This window comes from Meleagris gallopavo, chromosome 2, assembly GCF_000146605.3.
Source record: "Meleagris gallopavo isolate NT-WF06-2002-E0010 breed Aviagen turkey brand Nicholas breeding stock chromosome 2, Turkey_5.1, whole genome shotgun sequence".
In the NCBI taxonomy this organism is placed as follows: Eukaryota; Metazoa; Chordata; class Aves; order Galliformes; family Phasianidae; genus Meleagris; species Meleagris gallopavo.
In genome coordinates, this window is record NC_015012.2 from 27,853,967 (window position 1) to 27,875,352 (window position 21,386).

Genomic DNA, 21,386 nt, shown 5'->3' on the forward strand with positions numbered 1-21,386 from the left:
CAGCCTGCTAGATTGAATTTTATTCACAAGTATCCATTGGGTCAAAAGATTGAAATTCATGAGTTGAATTTGCTAGGATTTGGGTGAAAACTACAGAATAGCAAGGATAACTCTCTAAAACATTTACACAAAACTGCAAGTGGTTCACCTGTAACAATTTGTACTAGAATGGTGCTACAATTTGTGTTCAATCTACCTGAAGAATTTCCTATGGAAGGAATTGCTTGTTGGTTCAGGTAGTTTGTTTTGTTTTGTTTGTCTTCTTTCTACTGGAAGAAAGGATGAGAATCTTCAGACTAATTTGCATTACTTGTTCATTTGCAAAGCCTTAACCATAGCTTTAATCTTTTAGGCAAAGACTCTATTGTCTTCCAGGAAAGTATATAAGAACATAATCACAAGTGCTACTGTGGTATTAAACTATCAAAAATCAATCAACAATTTATTAATCAAGTAATGACTAATAATGCTTTTTTCTGAGTTTAGGATCTAAGAGAAATATTTGGGAAATCAAAGTTCAAATTCTCAGAAAAATGAGATGTCTGTATGTAGTTTTAAAACAAACAAAAAAAATTGGATAAGACTTTAATCTTGTGCCATATTGTTGCCTTCAAAAGTACAATTTTTGCCTAATATAGTCTTTTCCTAGTGAATCTAGAAAGTATTCAGGCATAACAGGTAATTATGTGAACAATAATCTAATGATCAGTAGAGGATGCTGTCCTGTTTTATTCGACATATTTCTTTAATTTAAGGATCCGTTTCTCCCTCTGCTATTCTTTCAGTATCTAAAAAGAGACTAAAGCAAAAAAGATTTTAATTTAACAAATGACGATCTGTTTTTCTTTTTTCTTGAACACTTTAAAAGCTGGCATATGAAAAGAGAATGTGAGGAAGATACAGAAGTAATCTTTCTACCTAACATAAGAGTAATAACATTAATAATAACATAAATAAGCTTTCTAAAGCTTTCTACCTAACAAAGAAAAACTTTTCACTGAAATACTTTTCCCAAAGAGATGGGCAGAATCATTTATCTGCAGTGATGACTGTCTTGGAGTAAATAGACTGTAGCTTGTCTAGAATAAATGGCTCAAAAAATAATATATATATATATATATATATATTGAGGCATGGACCTTTTACAACTTGCAACACCATAGAAATTTGTGAAGATTAAGATTAGGCAAGACTTTAAGATCTGCCAGGCAAGGTCACTGCAATGAAAGCAACCTGTATAAATGTGTTCAAGGCCTGAAATGTGTGTGGGAAAAGAGAAATTTGTTAAAGTTGTTGCATATTAACAGCTTCTTTTTTTAAAAGAGATTTGATTTTAGGACACAAAAAAAGCAGAACTTAAGATGATGAGCAACTAGATTTCAGATTTAAACATTTATATGTAAATATGAATATCTCTGTATAACCTGTATATGCCTATTTAACTCATATATATTAATTTCCATTTTTATATCAGCCATTATAGGAACTGATGCAATTAGCTCATATTCCAGGAGTGCTATAATTATTTCTTCTGTGCTGTCATTTGAGCTTCCTCAGTGTGAATAAGCACCACTGATGTGTGGCCAGCTTTGAATGATTAGAAATAGTGTGTCAGTTCTCTCAAAACAAAAACCTTGGAGAGTAAGTTTAAAAAAATAAAACAAAGCAGTCTTGAATTTTATATGGATTAAGCTATGTTATTAAGAGGAAGCAGAGAAACAGTCATAAGATTTCAGTTTTTTCTATTTTAGAATATAATGGGTCACTCGCAAAGTAAAGCCTTTTACTTATTTCCTTGGAAACTATAACTGATACAAACAGCACAACAACACTGTTTGATAGAACAAACTCTCTGCTACAAAACACTAGTTTTCAGCATAACCACCTCCATTAGCTGTGGGTTTTCACCAGTGGTGGACAAGAGTCTGCATGCTTTGCTTGTAAAAATTGGCACCAGTGCAGATGATCTGTTATCACCACTGCTGAAATGTACCACCACTGCCTAGCTGTGCTTACATCCATTGTCAATGAATGTCAGTGGGTGCACTATTTTCAGCATGGAGGAATTTCATCCCACACCTTTGTTTCATACGTACTTCCATGTCAGATGTCATTTTGTCAGACTGCCCCTATGTTGCCATCTGTCACACAGCAACAGCATGTAATGGAATATTGGTGGGAAGGTTCAACTTCTACTGCTATGTGACCAACATCTGCCTCTAATGTTGTGGGCCAACATAACAGAACAGGTGGCACTACTTTCGTAGCAACTCTATTTTGCTCTGAATTGTAAACTATGTATGTTTTACAATTAAAAAAAATCAAATGTATCAGATAAGAAATGTTTCTGAACCATGCAAAAGGTAAGGCTCTCAATGGATGAAGGAATTAAGAATGAAGTTTCTGCAGTTCACCTTCCTATTTGTTAATAGAAAGACTACAAATTATCAGGGCAGTGAGTTTCATGTTCTTAATAAATCAAAATATCAGTATTAAATTTTAATAAGTGAGAATGGATGTATTTGGAATATTAAGGATTTTCATGCAGTATTGCGGTAAATGAGAAGCGGCTCAATGAGTTGTGTGCAGGCTCTTAGGGGGTTTTTAGAGTGTAGGAAGAGTATTTTTTATTTGTGTAGGTTTGGGTTTTCTAAGAATTGTCTAAGAGAATGAACAGAATAAAGGTTATACGTCTGTTTTGAATCTCATCAGCTTTGCTAAACAGGGAATCTGGAATTCTTTAGCAAATCGTGCTTATGGAGACATTGGCCTTGGATAAAATTTTCTTTTGTCCTCATTGATTACTTCGGTTATTTTATGTACTCAATTATATACCACAAGTAGAATATACATAGAATATTGTTCTGCTGACTCAGTCATGAGACTCTTTTTCCTCTTTATCAATCTGGAATAGCTTTAACAGTTTGGGAGATGACGCAGAGCTGGTGTTGATAGTGGCACCAGGTTTTCCATTTTCATTTTCTACATCTTTCATCTTTCTGTTTATGATAAAACTTATGTTTCGGTTGTTTCTTTTTTTTTCCCCCCACTGTACATGAAAGTGGGCATTACAATAAATAGAATTTCCTTATTTATTTTGCTCTTGGGGTTTGTCTGCTCATACTCTGTTAAGTTACTGGTTAAAGTTGCATTCTTCAAGGACTGCTCTGTATTTCTCCTTGCTGAGCTAGGACTTCTTAATGAGAGAGTCTTTATTGCTTTTGTGTTGCAAGCAGTAGTGAAACTGCTTAGTATCATTTAACATGCTAAGTGATTTGAAGGTCAGTCATAGACAAATAGCCTGAGGTATCATCATCTATAATAACTTCTCAAAAAATATATTTTAAACAGCTTAATTTTTGACTGCATAATTTTTCATAGGTGTTTTTTCTTGTTGTGTCCTTTAAGTGTGCAGAAAGCTTGATTGCTGGATCTTGTTTTGTCTGTTGTAGACTTTAAAGCAACACAGATAATCTTGAATATGCTGTGAAAGTACTTGCAATACCTCCATTGTGTTAGGCATGAAGAAACTGCTAAATGATAAATTGTGGAGTGCAAGTTTCAGAGTAATGCCAATTGACCAAATCATAAGTAGGTGTTTCATTACATGGCTACATTTCCGATATATATCAATCCATCTCTGAGAGAATTACAGACTAATTTGGATGTTTTCCATTATTTTTAAGTAGTATGCAGTGCACACTGGGGATTGGTTCAAAGCATGGATCTGTATATAGCTGAGCATATATATTTGTAGGACCCTAAAGATACATTAAAAAATATATCTTCTGATCTGTATTAAAACTATGCACTTCCAAAACCTGCATTTACGGTGCAAGCAGAGCAGGGAAGGGGGAAATATTTTGCATTGCAATATGTAATATCCACATGGTGATATGTATTTTTTTGCAATAGCATTTATGACAACCTATGTGAAAAGAATCAAAGAACGGGAAGTAATTCAGGAGAAAAAATTTAAATCTGAATGCTTTAAAGACTGCTAAGGAATCAAGACAGATGTATCTATTTTCAGAAAATGGCTTTCTGATCATCTGCCTTTTCACATTTGTGAATTTAATTGCTTTTATCTCAGCTTCAGTGATTTTTATTTATTTTTTTTTTTTTAATGATTAGTTTATGTAGCTAAAGTTAATCTTAAGTGATGATATTGGAAAACTGTTGTTGAGATAAATTTGTAGCATTTATTAACATCTATAACAAGGTCCAATTACTTTGCCATCAGTTAATTTGCACGTCACCTCTGTACTTATTACACTGAGTTTGTGCTCCAGCAAGACTGGGCTACCTTGCTTGGTGTTCTTGGGCTGAAAAAGCTTTTCCTTTATATGCCATCTGAATCTCTCTTCTTTCAAATTATGCAAGCTATCCCTTGTCCTCCTGACAATGACAGCAAAACAGTTTCTTGAACAAGCATTCAGGTTATCCCATGGCTGTTTCTCTTGAGGCTATATTCTCATTATTTGGTAGACAGTAGAAGTGGATTGGCTAATCCTGAAGTACTCATTTTCTGATGTGTCTGAGGTGTTCTAAATTATGTCAAACATTAAGCAAGAATTATCTTACTTTCTGCACAGCTGTCAAATGTATTTCTAGATTTAAAGGGATACTTTATATCGCAGTTCTGAAATTTAGTCTTTGGGCTGGATCACTCTTCCCAAGAAGAGCTTTGAGATGGCACAGCAGTGCAACTTTGGTGCAGCTGCTTGTGCATGCAGGTGTTATTAGAAGTTAAATGTATGTGAAAATTATTAATTTATTGAAGAAGATGCTTTCCATTGCTTTCTACATAATAGTAATAAATAAGAAATAAATAAATAATAGCAACGTTGCTAAATATTTGCTCTTTGGGCCTTTGATATCCCTGCTATATTTGCAGAGGAACATTAAAAGTAGTATTAAGAAGTAAATCTCTTTCTTGGATCTTATTATAGCAAATATTGCCTTACACAGAAAGAAAAAATCAAATTTGCTTTTGAGGCAATTTCAGTAATGGAAGGAGAATAACAAAATTTACTTAAGTAAAGCACCAAAACTAGAAGAGATAATGCTGAAAGAAAGAAGGCTTAAGTGAGAGCAAGTAAAGAAGTGTGGTAGAAATAAAGAAACTTGACATATTAAGTGTGCCACCAGCTAGTATTAAGAAATGTACAGACTGCAATTTAATTGTGTAGTCCTCATTCCTCTAGCTGTGGAAGTGCAAGTTCATATTTTCCTTCAGGTATCTGAAAAAATTTGCTTTTATTTAAAAGAAAGTGTGAAACTCTGGGCAATAGAAGTATAGTAAACACAGAGAATGTGGCTGCAGAATAATGATATGTTCAAAGAAAGGAGGCACCGAATAATAGCTGGATTGTTTCTACCTTTAAAAATTGCTTCTTTATGAGACAAAAGCAGATCATTAAGCAGTTCTGTTACACTTTTTCTAAGGAAATAAATTATTAGAAAATTCTCCTAAGCAAGTCATATAAAAGAGTATCTGGACATGATTATACGTATTGCAAATCCAGGGAGCATTAGCAGAAGATGCTTTTCAAACATTAACAAACATTATGGTTTGTGGCCATCTAGTGGTGAATCTTTTTTAGGTAGACTGACACCATGCAGAATTTTGTTTAACTGAGCCTCTAGCTTTACTGTCCAAAACTGAATTATAAAAAAAAAAAACAACCTAATTCCCTGTAGCTCTTTGTGTTTTGAACAAGCCATTTTTTACAACAGGATAATTTCCATTTTCTTCCTTTTCTTTCGTCTTTAAGATGAAACAATTTTTGATGTTCCAGATCCTTTCTGGCAGCTAGCTTTAATGTAAATTTTTTAAACGGTAGATTTTCAAGATGCAAAATATTCTGTTAAGTGTCTTTGAAGTATATGTAAATTCTGAAAGCAGTGAATATTCCTTAATATCTTTGACTCACATGAAATTTGACAGACGGTACACTGCCTGTCCTGCTTAACTCCATTTCATGAAATTGCCTTGGTGAAAGTTAAAACATACCTAACTTTTTCTAGTATTTTTCTCTATGAGCAATGGTTTTAAATGTTGTGGGGAAATTATTTCTCTCTAATGGTAGAATTGCTGTAAGCATCAGTAGGAAACAGTATAGCAGAACCATGGCAAGGCACATATTGAACGAGATTATTCTGCATGGTTTGTGAGATCTGGTTAACTCTGATGTCTACTAAATTTCCCAGAAATGAAAAACTGAGATTTTTGTTTATATTCAGTAATGCAATGAGAGTGTTAGTGGCAAATGTAACCGTTTAGATTTGTTTTGTCCAGCTCATGACAAAATTCTGAAAATGTGGTAGGTTTTGGGTATTGATTTTTTCATTGAGTGGAAAATGGATTCTGCAATAATTTTGACTTCACCATTTGTTTCTTTCATCAGTGTCATTTTTCATTTGTGACCATTCCAGCTAGCAGTTCCCTAAATTTTCAGTGTTGTCATACACTTCTGCTCTTTCTTTTTTAACAATGCAGTAAACATTTCTTCTGTTCAATCTGCAGATTTCACCAGGATGTCAGATAAGCATAATACAACAAAAATACATGAAGTCACTATCCAGCATGCCACCATCCATCCATTAACATCGAACATAATATCAGGATGGTATTGAGTTAATGTGTGTAATGGTTTGTTTCATTTTCAGGTATTTGGAGTGGATGACAGCCAGGATTATAATAGGCCTGTTATCAACGAGAACCAGAAAGATTTAGTAAAAGATTGGGCTATAAATTCTACTACAGTAGTGCTGGAAGAAAAAAGACCACTGAGTACAACTGGATTTCTTGACACAGAGGTAGAATTTAATTTTTGATGGTCTTCCTTTTTCTTCCAATAAGACAGAGCACTAATAGTTGACCAATAAGTATTAAACAGCAAACAAAGCTTTTCCTAGAAAATATTGGCTCAGATCTGTAAGTTTATTTTTCTTTGTTCTTTATTGTCTTACTGAAATTTCTATGTCCCAATTTCCCAAGTTAAATTGGGAAGGTATTAAAATTCAAAAATATGTTATATGCATTCAGTGAAGGAGAGAAAGCCAACTAGGAAAAAAATGATGGATGAATAGAAAAATGTTTCAATTTTTTTTGGTTATAAAGCTGGAGGTTTTTGCATTCAAGGTTTCAGTTCTCAATTGAGATGCTACTCATGAGAAGTCGAGTACGTTATTTGCCTCAGAGGCAGTATAATTTAATCAGTTGATGAAAGATAAGGTAAAAGATAGTTATATGACACAGAATATGCACATGAGCTACATGTTAATCATATTGTATGAAATCCTGGGACACGTTCTGATGTATTGGTGAACGATAAACTGTAACCTGAAATGCGTTGGAACAGGCTCAAACTGGAACAGAATTGATCTGATAGTGAAACACGCCACATTTATTTCGCTGGCTGTATCAAACTGTAAATAAGAAAACTTTAGAAGTGAGGAAACTTTCTGGAATATATCGAGAGCTTTAAGTATGAGTATCTGCCTGCCATGTAAATACATTTGTTTTGGTATCTTGACTTGTGCTTTCCATAGAAAAAGTGTACTTGTCTTTGAGGTATTGTACAATCCTGAGACGCTGAATATGTAACTCTGTCTAGATTAGTTTCTTTGAGTAGTTTTTTCTAAGGTTACTGCTTCAAGGGAAATATAATCATACCAGAGTGGTTGTGTTATATGGAAGAATTTGACAAACTTTACCTTAGACCATGCTTCTATGAGTTAATCTGTAAATTAAACCTTATTATCTTCTTTTTCATGCCTTTCTGCTCCTTTAAGCCTAGTGAGTTTTCAAGATAATTAAAAGTACTGATTTGTTTCTATTTCTGTTGTTGTAGTTTTGGAGAGTTTTTGGTTGATGTTCTTTTTGTTGTTGTTTTGTTTTGTTTTTGTAAACAGTAGTAGAATACGTGATTAATCTTATGGCCATAATTGTGCTTTCCACATGTCATACTTTACACGCTGCAGGGATTGATTTGAGAGGACTTCTGCAATCATAGGACAAGTTTAAGAACTCTTGTGGCAATGACATATAAAAACTTGCTTTGAATTAGCTTGAAATTACAAAAGTGGTCACTTCTTGTTTGCTGAATAAATAAGCCTTCTTTATGTTCTGGAGGAGGAGTTGCTTTGTGTTGTAGTCTTAATTTGCAGGATTATTATGAGACATCATAGGGAAAAAATGAAAATTGTTTTGTATGTAAAGTAGACCAAACCATGTAGATGTAGCACAAATTAGTGTAGTAAGAGATGAGGACAAATGACAATTGGAGAAGAGCTTACCAGAGAAACAACAGAGTATGTCAGTGCATATATGGAAGAAAAAGAGAAGTTAATTCAGAAAAAGGGAGGTGCCTTTTGTAGTGTCAAACAGGGAAACATCAGGAGCGTAACTGTTGGTTCAGCTGGAGAGAAGACTGCAATATGTAAAGTCTTTTACCAAAACAGATTTTGTTATTTTTGGGAAAGGGAGAGGCAAATGTGTTTGATTTGCAAAGTACATGAGCACCATATTCTCATCATAAATGAGCTTTTCTGCTTGTTCTTTTTGGAAAACTTACTGTTTTACTGTAAGGTGCAGAACATAACTTACTGTTAGGAGCTGCAGATCACAAATGAATAGACCTTACTGAATGTCTTGACTAAACAGTCAGGTGACATTGGGGTAGCTCACTGTTCCAGGCTTGTTTCATTTGCCCATCATGGTTGTACCTATAGATATTTAGAAGAGGCAGATGAAATCAGATGTTTGACATAGAAAAAGAGATTTCAATTTTGGAAGTTGGAAATTATGTCTTGGGAAATTAATAATGTTTTATAAAAGCATTTAGGGGTTGAGAAATTGTTCTGAGCTTAGATATGTTAACTTTACAGGGCAGGTTATAAATAGCTTGCTTTGAAGAGCGTAGAATTCTCTTATAAAGAAGGTCTCACTTTTGATGTGACAAGCTTTGATATTTTAAAGTGGTGCATATCAGGAGACTAGATAAAATGCAGAGTGAATGTCTTAACACAGTTGCATTGAGCCTGCATGCAATTGCCTTTTCAATGATTACAGATTAGACAGTAAAAACACTGAATCCATTTATCTAAAATATTTAAATGTTTTTATTTTCTATATTATAATCTGCCACTTGCCAACCCAGGTAAGTGAGATTTAAGAACAAAAGTTAAATGATAGAGAACAAAGAGAATAATTTTTGCTGTTGATATATGTTCTGATTATATAAGCACATTTAATAAAAATACTGCAGTCTTTTAGACTATGATAATTTTCAGTGACCAGTTACTGTATTCTAACCACCGTTCTTAAATTGTGGACGTGATTTATCAACATTATTTTTTATGTGCTTTTTAAGGACGTACTTTTTTTATTTTTCTATTTACAGTGTCATCAGTGCTATTGGCTACAGTGTTCCTTGCTTTGAACACCCATTTCACGTCTTTGCCATTGAAAATAAACAATAGTGTTGACATTGCGAACACAAAATAACTTCATGTAAATATTTGCTGTATTGCTCCTTAAAGCTGGAGAACAGCCGTGTCTATTCAGAGGCTTTATGTCCTTTTGTTTGTCTATTCTAATTACACTAATTTCATATCCTTCTGTAGAGAAACCGTTGAGTACGAAGTTTGATATAGGCTTTTTGTTTGAAATTAGAATCTATGATTAAACATAGGGTGACTCTGTTAGCAGTGTCCTATAGCTGTGAAAAGGCAAGCATTGGGCGATGCATTAGCAGCAGAAATGGGAACTCTTGGCACCATGATGGGAGGTGGCAGTGAATCTCCAGAGCACTGTTACCATTCTTGTTTAGGAAAGGAGAATTCAAAGCCAGAGAAGGAGCCAAAGAGATTTACTTGCATTATTAAGGGAATAGAGATCTACATTACAGGACCAGATTGATACAATTCATTTACTTCAGATACGTGGTAACTCACATGGATGTGATTGCTGAAGTTTGCTCTGTAAGTAGAGTTAATGCAACAGAAGGAAAAAACAACTGTTTGAGATGCGTGTCAGTATTGTTCCGTGAAGAAATGTGAAAACATTGTCTATAAGTGAAGTATAGAAACTTGGGGGAAAAAACATTAGTGCTCATAGAGGAGTATGGTTCAGAAAAAGAAGAGGGGAGAGGGACTAAAAGACATTCAGGATGCCTCTTAAATGTATGAAAAGATGGCATAGTCAGATATTTAGAACTTGAGGTGACTGGAATATGTATTTAAAAAAAACTAATTTGGGTTCTATTTACTGAAATTTTTTTGAACTTATTATAATGCTCTGAAATCCCAAATGGGGATGCTTCTAGGCGTCATATGCATGCTGTGTCTTTTTTCAGATACACAGATGGAAGCTCTGAATCTTCAGGCTGAATAATACATCTTTATAAATCCATGGGTATTTTTCCTGTGGATGTATCACTCAGATTTAGTTGGAATATGTAATAAGGGAAAGCAGATTCAACACAAAGTTATAATGCTGGGTCCTCTGATGTCAGCCTGGCTTTTCTGAAAGGCTGGGAAATTCCTCTTGGTCTTCAAGGGAAGACTTAAAGGACTGCTTATTGAAAGCCTCTAAGATGCATGGATTATATGGAGAAAATTTGGATCACTGGATGTGAGTTTTTAATGCTATACGAATCTTTCACATCTGGATATGTTGGATTCTATTACTGAGCTACGTTTTGCTTTTAATAAAAAACTTTTTAGTTAAAGATTAAAATATCCATTTTTTTAACTACTGGTAAAAGGAACTTCATAGCTTTGTTGTTTATGCTTGTATGTATAGAAAATAGAAAAAACAACACATTTGCACCCACTCCTATTTAAGAATTTTTTTAACAGTGTAATTACCATTAATTTGCAAAATCTTTATACTTTATTACAAAGTGATTATTTATTGGAAATCATATCAATGGAATTGCTTAGGTGATACACAAACAATTAGGGTTTTCTGTAGCGAAGATAAGTAGAACTACCATCATATCTGATTTAGGCTGTAATTAATTGCTTTGGTAGGGACAGAGAAACAAAGCAAAAGAAAGAAAGTATCAGCAGTAGGAATGCTTTTTGTTGCCAGTGCCTAAATGCTGCTTGGTTTTGCATGTTTTTTGTTAAATTATTCTTTCTGGCACTCTTCCTTACATCATGTTCAGAAATGCCCATAAATAACTGAATCATTGAATTGCATTACTTCAGTGTTGTTAGATTTGAATTTTGTAACATTTTGATTCTAAGAAATGAATTGAGAATGTGGACATTTCTATAGTAGTTCATAGAAGTGATTTGATGCATTTCTGGCATAATACATTCATAACAATCTGAAATAGATTCACAGTGCTTTTGTTTGCATTAATTAAAGTCATCCATATGATTAAGAGATATTCAGGAATATAAATTCAAATCTTCTTAATTAGCTAAGTAACTTTCAATTTAAAAGAGGTTCTTGTACATTAGGTGATACCTTTTCAGCTTACCATTTTTGCTGAATACATTTCGTAAAATCTATACTGTTAATTCCTGATCAAAGATTAGAATCCCAGGGTGCCCAATAAATTAAACAGAAATCTACATTTTTAATATTAGTGCCAAGCAGAGCTTCAGTTAACCTCTGAAATAGTTGCTTCATATTCTCTTTAGAAGCAAGGTATGCGTATTTTCATGACCTTCCCATCTCTTCTGTTGATCTTGAATTGCGATTTCTGGTTTGACTTGCCTGTAGTTATGTAACTCCCCTAGTCCTGCAGACAGTGACTTTTTTTTTCATTTGCAGCAGTTTGGTTTTTGAGTCCCATAGATTAGACTATCTAAACTAGAAAATGTTTCAAGCCTTCAATAGTGTTCCGCCATGTATGCACATATACATATATCCATAGTTGTCTGCTGTCTTTGGAGGAGCACGATAAATTCTAATATGGAGGGTAAAACAATAATCTTGTGTTTTATTTTCCAAAAACAGATTTCTAAATATATGTTTATCATACTGTAAGAATACAGAGTAGGAAGGTGGTTTGAGTTTTATTTTTACTTTTATTCATTTAAAAACTTGTCAAAGTTTCAAAAGGCTTTCCTATTGGGAAAAGAAGTCAATTTTCTTTTCAGGTCAGCTGAAAAAAAAATAAAAATCAGATAGTGATTGCACTGACTACCCTGTTAGCCAATACAGTGATATAAAACAATCTTTCCTTCTTTTGTCATTTAGACTGGACAAATTATTTATTTTGCTCTTCTTTCTATCACAGATTTTTTTATTCTTTCAGTTCTTAAGGCATTCTTTCCATAATGAACTAAATACAATGTATCTGGACAAGAGATCATTTAAGCTGGTAAAATGTAACCTGAGTATCTTCTTGAAGCTTATTCTTAATTCTTGCTGACATCCCTACCTGCAGTGTTTCTTCTGCTCTTCTGTTTCAAAGCAGGCACAAGTTCTAATATATTTTCTATAGATTCTGATCTTTAAAATTTCACAGCATAAGAAAAGCTGTTTATTCTATACTGATTTTGCAGCTGTATGTAGAGTCATTTATGTTGCTGTTCTAGAAACAGTAAATCTAAAATATATTCAAGTAAACTCCTTTTTCAGTTTCCTCCAGGTAGATAGTGTCTGACACTTCTATTCCAGGAAAACTTGGAATGAGAACATGATTTTATCAAACAGTTGTCATTTTTCTTCTACTGTTTTTCTTCCTTAGGAAGGTTCTACTGCCCCTGGAAGTAAACGTTGGGTATCACAGTGGGCTAGTTTGGCTGCCAATCACACACGTCATGACCCAGATGATATCAGATTGGAGTCACCTGTTCCTGCTGCATTAGAGAACGGTAATAAAACAGTTCTTGTTGACATAATTTCTGATGAAGAAACCTCTGGAAGGGGGAGAACAGTGCTCATGTACATAAATAAGCAACTTTCATACTGTTAGGACCTTATCTTCATTTGAAATTCTTATGTGTCTTTGAGAAGATGCAATGTGAAAACTAGCTCTGTGGTAGTGTTTTCTGACACGGCAGAAGAATGCTAAAATTAAACAATGATACTAAAGCAAACTAAAAAGTGTAACATAAAAGAAACTTTCACTTGAATGCAGTTTGGGTTCATCTGCCTAGTATGTTTCTGGGATACTGGGGATTGACTGTTAAACCATCTGACCTGAAGTTTGTTATTCAGCTGTTCTTCAGCTGAAAAGTAGCATATTTCTGACACTGGAAACAAAGAAACCATACTTTATCTCCAGTGATGAACAACTGTCTGTCCTTAACTAAACTATTCACATCTGTGTTTTTAAGTAGTTTGCTCACTAAGGTCAACACTCTTGACTATGAAGGAGTTACCTTACCTATCCTCAGTTGTTTTCTTCCTTTTAGTTTCAACCTAGAAACGTTGATGCAACAGAACAATCTAGTGTACTTCTAATGCTGATTTTTACACGCTGAGGTAGAAGTTACTATATCTAGCAAAGTAGTTCCATAGTTTTCTTCTGTAAATCATGAGTTAATATAGCTCTTTGTTGCCAAATTGATTACACAAAGATGTCATTTCCATGCTTTCCACATCCTGAATGTGATATGCTGTTTAGAAATCGAGAAGTAACCAACTGTCAGCCTACTGCTAGTTATATTTTTGTCCTGCAATTCCAGCATTTCCTCTTATTCCAGTTGACTTTGAAATTTACAACAAAGTTTAAAAGACTTTTTTAAATGGGAAAAAATGTGTTTTTAAAGTAGAAATGCCTTTCTGTATACATCACTTCAGAAGACACACTACCACCTACAGAACTTGTCCAATAACCTCTTGTTAGATATTGGTGAGTAAAATTAATTACTTGTCTTTCTAATAACTTTTTTTTTCATGAAGTTACATTCAGAAGAGTAATTTTTATTCTCTACTTTTTTTTATAGCTGCTGATTTTCTTCAGATTCTCAGGATTCCGTATGTCTATTACAAATTCAGAGCAAGCTACATCTTTGACCTTTAAGTTAGTCTCTCAGAAGAATGCGTTTTCAAAATGATAAAACTAAGTCTTCACTGCTTTCAGAATGGAATCCTGTAATTCTCCCCTTGTTAAGTCTGAAAACTTGGTCTCAGCACTCTGCCCAGCAGGCAGGCCTTCTGCACAGCAAGCTTAAGCTTGCCTATTCCTGAGTTTCCTGGGTTTTTTTGGTCGTTGAGTTTTTTTGGGGGGAAGGAGGGAGCAGGGGGAGGGGGACAATTTGGTTGGTTTGTTCCTCACTGTGCAGACTCCTTGAGTCCTCAAACAAGTGTAAAAGCATAGCAGCAGAGATTTTTCCAAAATAGTTATCAAGTTTGCATTTCAAAAGTAGTAAATAATACAACTTTTTTAAAGGTAAAAGAAAAAGAACAAAACAATACTATATCCATATTTTACTATACAAATTACAGGTTTCTTGATACCAGACCTGCGTTATTTGAACTGAACCATTGTTTGAGTTGCTTGATCTTGAATTCCATTGTGATTTTTTTTCTTTGAAATTCTTTGTCCTGGGACATCTTAATTTAGTTGTAACTTATGTATATTTTTCTTAAGCGGATCTGTTGCAGATTTATTTTGCTGCCCTCAGATTTAAGATAACACTGATAAATGGATTTGCATACTTTGTGTTTATAGAGACCTTATCCGTACCATTTATTCTATATTAGAAAAAAGCTAATTAGTGCCTTCACAAAAGAGTTAGCTTTTCATTCTGTGTATTGTTCTAACACAAAGAATGGAAGACAAAAGAAATGAATTTTAATCCTAAAGTTGGATTAATATCTTTAAAATTTTAAAAAGTGAAACTGAAATAATATTGGGAGTTACAACAAAACTAAGCGGGCATTCTGTATTGTTTACTAACTGAAGCTCTATTCAGGCTTATATTCAGCAGATGATAGTGTATATGTAAGTATGTTTAATTAAATGAATTTTAATGAATTTAATCAATTGTATTTATTTTTCTTATTACTTTTTTAAGTAAATTGCATGGTTTTAAAATATAACAGGCGAGGCCATATATTAAAGTAAGCAATAAAAGAACTTCCAATTTCAGAACCTCATTGTATTGTTTTCAAAAGAAATTTTGCCTTTGATGTTGTGTAGTTTAAATGTCTGTGTCAGTGCATGAAAAAATTCTTACCAGTGACTACTGCTTCTCTAAGAGCTTTTCCACCCCTCATAGAGTTTGAACTTAGAATATGTTGTTCTTTAGGATATCAAATATCTAACGAGATGGAAAGGGGGAAAATTAAATAATTTGATTTATCATGTATACAGAATAATGGGAATTGAGTAAATTCTATACTACTTGGAAGCATCAGAGTGATATATATATATATATCACTCTGATATATATATATCACTGAAAACTTGGTCTCAGCACTCTGCCCAGCAGGCAGGCCTTCTGCACAGCAAGCTTAAGCTTGCCTATTCCTGAGTTTCCTGGGTTTTTTTGGTCGTTGAGTTTTTTTGGGGTTTTTTTTTATATTATATATATATATATAAAGTACTTAAAACAATAGCCCATGATGTGATGAGAGTGATCCTTTGGATGGTTAACTTGCAAGCTGGGGAATATGTTGTGGTTTTTGGATTCATTTAAATTCTATGTTTTAGATGGAACGCTATCCAGATCTTTGAAGGGATGAATACTTCTTTTGCTAGCATAAGAACTTTGATTTAAGTGAACTAATAACTGTCTAATATGCCCCTATATTGCAAGAATTCTAAAATGCTTAAGATCCAAAAAGCTTTCAAGCTCCTAACTTGTGATGAAAATTGTATTTAATATGTATGTTCATAGAGGAATTCACAAAGTCTGCTTTGCTGGCTTAGATGCCTACATTTTCTTCAGAAGTGTTGGTAGTTAAACTTCCAATGGTGTGCATATTGCCATCAACAATGCTGAGTCACTCTACACCTCTACTACTAAAAACTTTTAAATGTTTAGATATCTGAAAAAATAAGTAAATTGAGCTTGTAGGTATGTCTGAGAGAAGCCTGTCTTCACAAATATCAGTTATGCTGATTTCTATTGAACCTTCAATATATTTTTTTAAAATTTATAGAAGTGACAATTCCCAAGATAAATAATCCAGAAATGTTTAGATTTCAGTGATATCTCCTGCTTTTCTAAATGAGTGTCCTAACAAGAAAAATGTGTAAGTTGTTTTGCCACCTTCATCTAAGACGTGACACTGCAAAGCAAAAATAAAAATTAAGAATGCAGAAGATAAGTATTTGATTTATTGTAGTGGTTTTATACATACAGCTGTACACATACAGTATAACTGATAATATTCAATTAAGGGATTAGAGAGTTCTTGCCGCGAGGGACACCTTATTCTCCTGGAACAACCAATGTATGTTTATATATATTTTTCAACATAGACGCCACCATTACTTCTGCATTTTCACCAGTGATGAACAAGACCGTGCATGTCATGTTCATAAAAATCTTCACCAGTGGAGTTGAACTGCTCTCACCTCTGCTGAAATGCACACCCACCTCCTCACTGTGCTCACATCCACTGTTTGGTCTCCAGAAGTGTTCAGCAAGCATCAATAAATGTCAATGGGTGTCATTTTTTCTGCATGGAGGAGTTCAGTTCCACACTTTGGCTTCATCCACTTCCGTGTCAGATGCCTTTGTGTCAGGCTGTCCCTCTGTTGCCATCTGTCAGACAACAACAAAATATAATGGGATATTGGCAGAAAGGTTCACCCTCTACTGCCACGCCACCATCAGCTGCCTCTGACGTCGTGGGCCAACATAATAAAGCAGGAGGCATTACTTTCAGAGCTGCCCTCAGATGTTCCAGTGACATTTCAGTTTTATGTTGTTTGATTAGTAACATGCTGTCTTAATTTAATGTTTGTGTTTAGCTTGCTACTGAATTACTTCTTAGCTATGCTTTCTTATTCATTTTTAGACACAGATATCAGTGAATCTGGTATTTCTATCAGAAGCACTGGTTCAGCTACTTCTGTGACCAGCCAAGGTGAGCGGAAGAGAAGGACGCTTCCACAACTTCCCAAGGAGGAGAAAATGAGTGAAAGCTCCAGAACAAAAACTGCATCTCATCAGAGATCAGAAATAGGTGAAAAGCAGGACACTGAACTTCAAGAGAAAGAAACTCCAGCTCGTGCCTCAGATACTGAGAGCAGAAGTATAGCTAAGTCAAGCAGAACAGTAAACGGTCTCTCACCCAAAGCAACAGGAGAAAAGGTTTTCTCTTTCCCCAGTTCTTCCAGTAAAGAGAGAGCTGAAACTGGCAGAGAAAATTCTGTGGTGAAACAAGCTCTAGCGAAAATTCAACAAGAACGAAAGGAGCAAGGACACTGGACACCCACAAAATCTGCTACAAACCTAGTTGAGAAAGATAAGGAGGAGATTGCTGTGTCACGCAAAACTTTGGATAATCAGAACAAAGCTCCTGGACATGATAAAGCAGCAATGAAGTTAGCACAGAGTGAGGGAAAAAGAAGAAGAAATGAGGAAAGTATTAAAGGACAAAGTCCTAAAGCATCAGGAGAAAAAAAGGAATCTTCAAAACCGTTGGTGAGGCAAGGCAGCTTTACTATAGATAAGCCTAGCACAAATATACCGATAGAGCTTATTCCTCACATTAATAAGCAAAGTGGATCTGCTGCCCCCTTAGCATCTGCAAACAGAATACGTGACAGAAGTGATTCAATGGACACTGATTCCAGTCTAGATACAACACTCATTTTAAAAGACACTGAAGCTGTAATGGCTTTCCTTGAAGCTAAACTGCGTGAAGAAAATAAAACTGATGAAGGTCCTGAGACTCCAAGCTATAACAGAGATAATTCCATATCACCAGAATCAGATGTAGATACAGCCAGCACAATCAGTCTTGTTACTGGTGACAGTGAAAGGAAATCCACACAGAAACGAAAGAGCTTTACAACCTTATATAAAGATAGATGTTCTTCTGGTTCCCCTTCTAAGGATGTTGTAAAATCCTCTGCAACAAGTGCCAGAGAAAAGATGGAAAAGAAAACTAAAAGTCGATCTTCAGATGGTGGATCTAGAGCTGATGCTCGCAAATCTGTGCAATCCAGTGGAAGAATGAGACAACCATCAGTAGACTTGACAGATGATGACCAAACATCTAGTGTACCTCATTCTGCCATTTCTGATATCTTATCATCTGACCAGGAAACCTACTCTGGCAAATCACATGGAAGAGTTCCATTCGCCTCAGCAGATGAACTTTTGCATTCTAAAATGGAAGGAAAGTCAGCTAAATCAAAAAGCTCTCCTGTCGTACTTGGGCAATCTAGTAAATCTACCACTCTTCCAAGACCTCGTCCTACAAGGACTTCTCTCCTGCGCAGAGCACGACTTGGTGAAGCCTCAGACAGCGAGCTTGCTGATGCCGATAAAGCTTCAGTCGCTTCTGAAGTGTCCACTACAAGTTCTACATCAAAACCTCCATCAGGGAGGAGGAGTATTTCCAGAATAGACTTACTTGCTCAACCCCGCAGAACTCGACTTGGCTCTTTATCAGCACGTAGTGATTCTGAAGCGACAATAACCAGAAGCACTGCTTCATCTCGTACTCCAGAAGCTATTATCAGAAGTGCAAGGTTGACATTAGCAGGAGAAAGTAAAGTTTCTGCTAGAACTCGAGCCAATAGCATTTCTCGACTTTCAGATTCAAAATCCAAATCTTTGGCTTCAGCTCATAATTCTCCCTCAGGTATGTCCGATTATTTGAACTATTTTTCTACAATACTATCTATCTATCTATCTATATTTTTTAAAAAATATGTGGATAATTTATTTACTTATTTTTAAGGTACTGTTCTACCACAGTTCATTGAGTATTAGTTGACTTGATCTTTTTCTTTCAAGTAGGAGGCTTTCTTGGTGTGATGCTTGTGGACATTTCTCACTTAAAGTCGCAAAGACAAGAAACTTTAATCTTTTAACTTCTTGGATGGAGATATGCATGTGTGTGTATATGTATATAAAATCATGTTTGTCTAACTGGAAGTCAATATCAAAGAATTATACTGAGGTATTCAAGTGTGGCAGCACTGATTTGCGTGAGAGTAGAATCTCTCAGCTCAAGCCATAGTAGTGAATATTTAGGTCAGCAACATTTTTACTATATAGAATATACAGCATTAGTTTAAGTATTATTTGCCAGCCTGGCATACAGTAAGTATTCCCTAAGGGAACACCCTGAGAAGTTTTAGGATATTCTTATTCATAATTTAAGATTAGCTTCTAAAACCACGAAAGTTATATTTGTTTACTATGGATAATAACAGGAAGTAATAAAGAAAAAAAATCAAACAAACACTACCTGACTAAGCACACTAAAGTTAAGCAATTCATATTACATTTGCCTTGCCTTAGAGTAGTTTCTATTCTCTTATCGAAGTCATGACAATTTCTGATTTCATTATGATTTCCAAATCATGTCACTTTTGTATCATAGCTCGTTTACTGTAATTTATCTTGCATGTGGATGAAAAAAAATCCATAGAGTTGATTAATTTTAACTTGCTATTCACACTGCCTTAAATACAAGCAGAGTGAAACGTTGCTAGATATTTTTTCCAACAGAAATATTAAATAAATCAAAGTTGAAATGTGGTGATTCTAAATGTTATCTACCACATGAAATGAATATTTATAATTGGTGACTTCTTGGTTTTTGAGTTGCCTGTATTGACTGTATTTCAAGCCAATGCGCAATCTAAGAAAAAAAATAAGTCACAGTAGCTTGCTTAATTCCAGTGCTGAGGTATTTTCACTGAGATTATATTTTTAATACACCACCTCCTATTTAGAATACATTTATTTATTTATTTATTTAGGTATGTTTCCTGCTACCCTTCTGTTGCTCGTGTATCATGAATGTACCATTAGAATTCTTAGCAGTTTCTCCTACACAGCTGCATTTTTCTTGTGTCGTTTATTAGCTGAATAGAAAACAAAAAAGGTGATTGTTTTATAATATGATCTCTATAAGGATAAAAAAAAGAAATTAAACCTTTGATAAAAACAGAATATTTCCCTCTAAGATGTCATTGGAAAAGTAACCTACTTTCTCTTTTAATTAATTTTGACTGGAGTTATGCAGCTTGAGAGCTGGCAGCATTAGTCCAAAGAGTGTCCATTAATACTGCTTGTACTTTTAATAACCAACACTAATTCACATCCCACTACCACTGATTTTTGATTTTTTTAAAAGGCAAACCACAGATATTATTTGTTTCTTTGCTTCCACTCCACTTTCCCTTTCCCCTCCCCCCCCCCACAAAACTGTATATGGATGTTGAGGTTTGTGTACATTTATACGCCTCTATGCTTTCTAAACTTCTCCCAGATTGCTGCATTGAAGTGATTTGTTACCTCTGTTCAGTGGAGTCCTTTCAGCTTTCACTTCCCAGTCTATTAGTCTGTCCTGGCTGTCTGTCCTTAATGTTCATTTCAGTTGCCTGTATTATACAGCTAACTCTGCGTTGTATAAAATATGTTGCTTTCCAAAGGGAAAAGATGCCATCTTCTCATGAACTACCCAACTTATATAATAAGCTAGCTATTAAAAACCACTACTGTTTTGAAAGATTTGCAGTAGAACTAGCTTATGCCATTAAAACTAAATTATCGATGTACATACCCAAATCAGGAGTAGCATGTAGGTCATTTAGAATTTACTTAGGTATGTTGGAATTGCTGTAAAACCGGTGTAAAACTTACTTCTGTAGGCCACTTACACACACCACTACTCAGTGCATCCATTTTCTAACTGGCATTTTAAAAATGATGATAACATCTTAAGTTATTAATAACACTTTAAGTTATTAATAACACTTCCCCATTTTACACATATTCAAAATGTTTAATTTGAATGTATTGTTCACATGCAATATATAAAATGTAAAGCAGCAGCATATTTTAGATCCAAAGGATATAATTTTGTTTCTAGAAGTGTCCACAATTCACTTAAATGTTTTGTTGTGCTCTTAAAAATTACCAATGAAATGCCTGAAGTACGTCCAAGTATTTGAATGTATTTGCCTTCAGGCACATTTAATTCGAGCATAATTATTGCTTATTTTCTTGTCTACCTGGACCTAGAAAGACTGGAAAATGCATTATCATTACCAGGAAGTTGGTTGGTTTTTTGTTGTTGTACTTGTTTTTATCAGTGCATTAGCTGTGATTGAAGTGTTAAGATTGTTCCATGGGCCTTCTCATCAGAGCAGTTAACATTACAGCATTGTAGAGCATGAAAATATTGGCACTGGAATCATGCTGCTTAGATACAGTCTATAAAAGAGAAAATTATTTTCATATTTTGCAAATCTCTTTGGATGTTC

General features: G+C 34.5%; 1 protein-coding gene across 9 annotated transcripts in view; it reads left to right on the forward strand.

The window, feature by feature from the left end:
* CEP170 (centrosomal protein 170) overlaps nucleotides 1–21,386 on the forward strand; it is a 54,974-nt gene that overhangs the window by 14,297 nt on the left and 19,291 nt on the right. For all 9 annotated transcript variants that reach the window (XM_019612741.1, XM_019612737.1, XM_019612738.1 and 6 more), the window contains exons 7-9: nucleotides 6,673–6,822; nucleotides 12,720–12,846; nucleotides 16,952–18,748. In XM_019612741.1, coding sequence (XP_019468286.1) covers nucleotides 6,673–6,822; nucleotides 12,720–12,846; nucleotides 16,952–18,748 — 2,074 coding nt within the window. The remainder of the gene's footprint in view (nucleotides 1–6,672; nucleotides 6,823–12,719; nucleotides 12,847–16,951; nucleotides 18,749–21,386) is intronic.